General features: G+C 28.9%; 1 protein-coding gene across 1 annotated transcript in view; it reads right to left on the bottom strand.

Moving 5' to 3' along the window:
- Window positions 1-4,969, bottom strand: part of LOC107585427 (high affinity cAMP-specific and IBMX-insensitive 3',5'-cyclic phosphodiesterase 8B-like) — a 53,542-nt gene that overhangs the window by 17,322 nt on the left and 31,251 nt on the right. Inside the window, exons 6-7 of the mRNA XM_016272445.1 lie at window positions 1,646-1,697; window positions 207-284 (exon numbers count right to left, since the gene is read on the bottom strand). Coding sequence (XP_016127931.1) covers window positions 207-284; window positions 1,646-1,697 — 130 coding nt within the window. The remainder of the gene's footprint in view (window positions 1-206; window positions 285-1,645; window positions 1,698-4,969) is intronic.

Genomic DNA, 4,969 nt, shown 5'->3' with positions numbered 1-4,969 from the left:
CACGCGCACACACACACACACACACACACACACACACACACACTCACATAAAACACATTATAAACACGCACTCAAGTACACACATGAACACAAATCTCTTTACTGCTCTGTTTCTCTGGATAATTACTTCTGGACTGTTAAAGGGAGTGTCTTTCGCTCGTTTCTGTTAGTGTGTTGTGATGAAACACATCCTCTCTTTCTCTTACCATCACTGCTGTGAGAGCTGATGGATCTGGTGTCCACAGACTCTTTCCTCCGGTCCTTGTGACGCAAGGAATTGCATTCTGGATAAGGACAAAACAGGAATGAGTGCAACGAGTGCTGCATTCATCATCTCTTATCTGAACACAGCCAATCAGCTCCACTATTTTCACCTGCATCATCATCATCATTATGATCATCAAAAGCACAACAGTGATTTCATGCAGCAGACAAAAGTGAGCAAGACAAAAATCATACACTTTCCTTTTTCACAAAAATAAAAGACTAGATGGACATATTTGTTAGTTAAAATAAATGCAATTTAATTTATAATTAACTATAATCTCTGATTGTTATTTATAAATTGATTTATATTCATGTTATACATTACAATTTTATTAAACATTCAACTATTTAAACTATTTACATTTAAATAAATTTTTATTAGATGTATTTAATTTTCAATTATTTAAAAATGAAAGATTAATATAAATATTAATACACTGAATATAATAAATATTAAATATAACGTAAATACAATAATTAAATGATTACATGTAATTAAATATAATATTTCTACTAATTTAAGTCAATATTTAATTCTAATTTCAATACATAGCAAAAGCAAAAATGCTGTTGAACAAATTATTTTATTTTAAAAGTGAAATATTAAAATATGAATATATTAAATATTATAATATTAAATTTAATATTTAATTTAATACAATCATTTAATTTTTTCATTATTTTATGTAGTTATTGTTTTATAGTTATTTAATTATACATTTAGTTATATTAATTTTATACATTTAAATTTTATTACAAATTAAATTATTTAAATGAACCCAAATGTATTAGGAGCTTTATTGAAAGACAGATAGAAAGATGGATATTTAATTAAAATATCAATTCAAATCAACATAATATAATTTATTCTAAACTATAATCTTTTATTTATAATTTGATTTATATTAATTATACACATTTAATTTTGATTTCAGAGCACTCTTTAACACATTTTCTGTTTTTAATTTGAGACCATTTTTAATGTCATATAAAGAATAGCAATAGTGATTCTTGCCCTAGAAAGCAGCACAACTGATGTGAAACGCTAAACACTGTTACTTACTGGGTCATGTCACATATGCACATGCACGCACACATATTGGCAAGCAAATTATTATGGCTAATTTTAACAGTCTGACACTCGACTGTCCCAGGGTGCACTGCAGCCATCTGTCTGTTCTGCAGCACGATCTAGCTCTCGATTTTCCCCTCTACTTCTCGATGCAGCATTGACCTGTGCATTTTCATTCACGCTTTTGTTTGATTCACAGAATGTTACAAAAACCAAATCTATACAGAGCCATTATGGGTTACAGTGTGCAACACAGACAGTAAACAAACAAACAAACAAACTGTTAATGACAGTCTGATGTTATACCTGATTGTGAGTGTTCACCACAGCATTTCTCTTCTTTGCTTAACTTATGAACCTGCAAACACAGATTTCTGATCAGCTCTCTCTCTCTCTCTCTCTCTCTCTCTCTCTCTCGCTCTCTCACACACACAAACAAACACACACTCACACACAGACACACACACACACACACGCGCACACGCACACGCACACACACACACTGATTGCTAAGCATTTAAACCTCTCACTTATCTCAGTGTACACTTTCTGGCAACAATATAACTAGGACGAATGTGCAAAATGATATCAGGTGTCAGATGAATTAGGGGTGATTATGTTTTGTGTGGAATACAGCAGGTAAGTTTACAGAGTTAACTAGTCCCAGGTCCCGACATGCTTGGTTGCTGAAATATCAGTCAGATGTCCCTTTCTTGTCTAAGTGGGTGGTTTTTGGACACAATAGACTACAATATGCCATGAATTTATCACAAGACTAAAATTTTAAACGAACGTCAACACTTGAGCCTAATGTCAATACATCACAAAAATAAAAATGCTATTGAACAAAATCCTTGTGAAAAGTGAGAAAAGTGAAAATATTTTAAAATGGTTAAAAATGTGAAATATTAATATCAATACATTAAATATTATAAATATTAAATGTATTTAATTAAAATACAGTAATTATTACATGTAATAAAATATCATATGCATACTAATTAAAGTCAATACTTGATACGGTTACATTTTATTTTAAGGTGTCCTTGTTACAGTGTAATTATACATTTAAGTATTGAGTAATATTAATTAACTACATGTACTTACTATATGGTTAGGGTTCAGTTTAGGGTTACTTGCATGTAATTCTGCATAATTTATTGTTATTATAATAGTAAGTACATGTAACATGTAATAAGGACACCTTAAAATAAAGTGTTACCCTTGATACTAATTCCAATACCATCGCAAAAGCAAAAATGCTATTGGACAAACTCCCATAACAAGTTACATATTCATAAAAATATGAATTCATTAACTATTATAAATACTAAATATAATATTAAATTAAATACAGTAATTCAATTATTAAATGTAATTAAATATAATATCTATACTAATACAAGTCGATACTTAAGACTAATTTCAATACAAAAAATGCTACTGGCCAAATTCCTTTATTTAAAAAGTGAAATATTAAAACTACATTACATATTATAAATATTAAATATAATATGAAATGCAATTAATTGCATTATTAAATGCAATTAAATATGAATAAAATATTGATTTAAAATATTATATATACACAATACCATTTAAAAGTTTAAAGTCAGCTAGCTTTTTATTTGAAATAATTTTTCTTTTCAGCCAGGACACATTCAATATATCAACATTTATAATATTACAAAAGATTTTTATTTCAAATGCTGTTCTTTGGAACATTCCATCCATCAAAGAATCCTGAAAAAAAGGGTTTCCACAAAAATATTAAGCAAAATAAATGAGCAAATCAGCATATTAGAATGGTTTCTGAAGGATCATGTGACACTGAAGACTGGAGTAATGATGCTGAAAATTCAGATTTGATCACAGGAATAAATACAATTTAAAAGTTTTTTTCAAACAGAAATCAGTTATTTTAAATTGTAAAAATATTTCACAATATTACTGTTTTTACTGTATTTTTGATCAAATAAATGCAGCCTTGGTGAATCAATCAATTTGATTTTTGCTGTTTAATCACAATTTGACTGAAACCTAAGCAACTTACAAAACGTCTTGTTGCTTGTTGTTTGTAGTGGCTGGTTAGGCTAGAGCCTTACATTAACATTGAATAGAAAGGCTTTATCACATTTGTCCCTCTGTCAGCTCTGTTCCTGATCAGAACACGGTTTAAGCATTTGCTGAATTCACCTGGGTGGAAATCCTGCCCGCAGCAATTCATTTAATCCTTTTAACATGATCAAGTTTTGAATGAATCAAACAGGATTTTCAGTCTTAGGTTAGAGATTAAAGAGTGCTGCCAAAAAGGAATCTACACAGTTTGCGGTTTGCTTTTTGGTAACATGGTTATTTTGTATACATTTTCACACTTATACATATGCACACACTCAAAAATAGATGACATGTAAGTAGAAGTATAAAAGAGCTTAGTTACACTGTCCTGAAGGATGAGGTCAGGAAATCTGACAAACACACACACTGCACCACAGGAGAAGATTTACTACAAGCCCACTGATAATTACTGTTATTTGTATCTTGTTTAATTCAGCAGAATTTGTAAAGTACATTTAAATTGGTTCGGTTCTTAATCAGTATGTCTAACATAACAGAAAAGATTGATTTGAATTGATATGAATTGATTCACCAAGGCAGTAAAAACAGTAATATTGTGAAATGTTATCACAATTTAAAATAACTCTTCTCTATCTGAATATATTTTAAAATGTAATTTATTTCTGTGATGTAAAGCTGAATTTTCAGCATCATTACTGCAGTCTTCAGTGTCACATGATCTTCAGAAATCATTCTAATATGCTGATTTGTTGCTAAAAACATTTCTTACTATTATCAATATTGAAACTCATGCTGCTTGATATTTTTGTGTAAATCGCTATTTGTTGAGGTTTCTTTAATGAATAGAAATTTAGTGTCACACGATCCTTCAGAAATCATTCTGATATGCTGATTTGCTGAAACATTTATTATCATTGTCAACTTTGAAAACAGTTGTGCTGAGTAATATTTTTGTGGAAACTTTGATTCATATTTTTAAAGTCTTTAATGAACAGCAATAAAAAAAAAAAACAGCATTTATCTGAACAGAGATCTTTTGTAACATTATAAATATCTTTATTGCCACCTTTCAATTTAAACCACCCTTGCAGAATAAAATTTCTTATTTTTTATATTTAAAAAATAATTGTATTTAATAATTTTAATAATTATAATTTTTATATTATACATTTTTTTTATATTTCTTTTGAATGGTATATATACAGTTTTTCCTTGCTTTGAATAAAAGTACAATTTTAAAAAATTAAAATAAATGTAACAAAATTCTGTGGGTGTTTATACTAGTGCTGTCAAACGATTAATCACATCCAGAATAAAAGTTTTTGTTTACATAATATATGTATGTGTACTGTGCATATTTATTATGTATATATAAATACGCACACATACAGTATATATTTTGGAAATATTTACATGTTTACGTACAGTGGGGAAAAAAAGTATTTAGTCAGCCACCAATTGTGCAAGTTCTCCCACTTAAAAAGATGAGAGAGGCCTGTAATTTTCATCATAGGTATACCTCAACTATGAGAGACAAAATGAGAAAAAAAA

This window comes from Sinocyclocheilus grahami, unplaced genomic scaffold (assembly GCF_001515645.1).
Source record: "Sinocyclocheilus grahami isolate Dianchi unplaced genomic scaffold, SAMN03320097.WGS_v1.1 scaffold70.1, whole genome shotgun sequence".
NCBI lineage: Eukaryota > Metazoa > Chordata > Actinopteri > Cypriniformes > Cyprinidae > Sinocyclocheilus > Sinocyclocheilus grahami.
The sequence above is the reverse complement of the archived record's forward strand: the minus strand, read 5'-3'. Positions and strand labels throughout refer to the sequence as shown.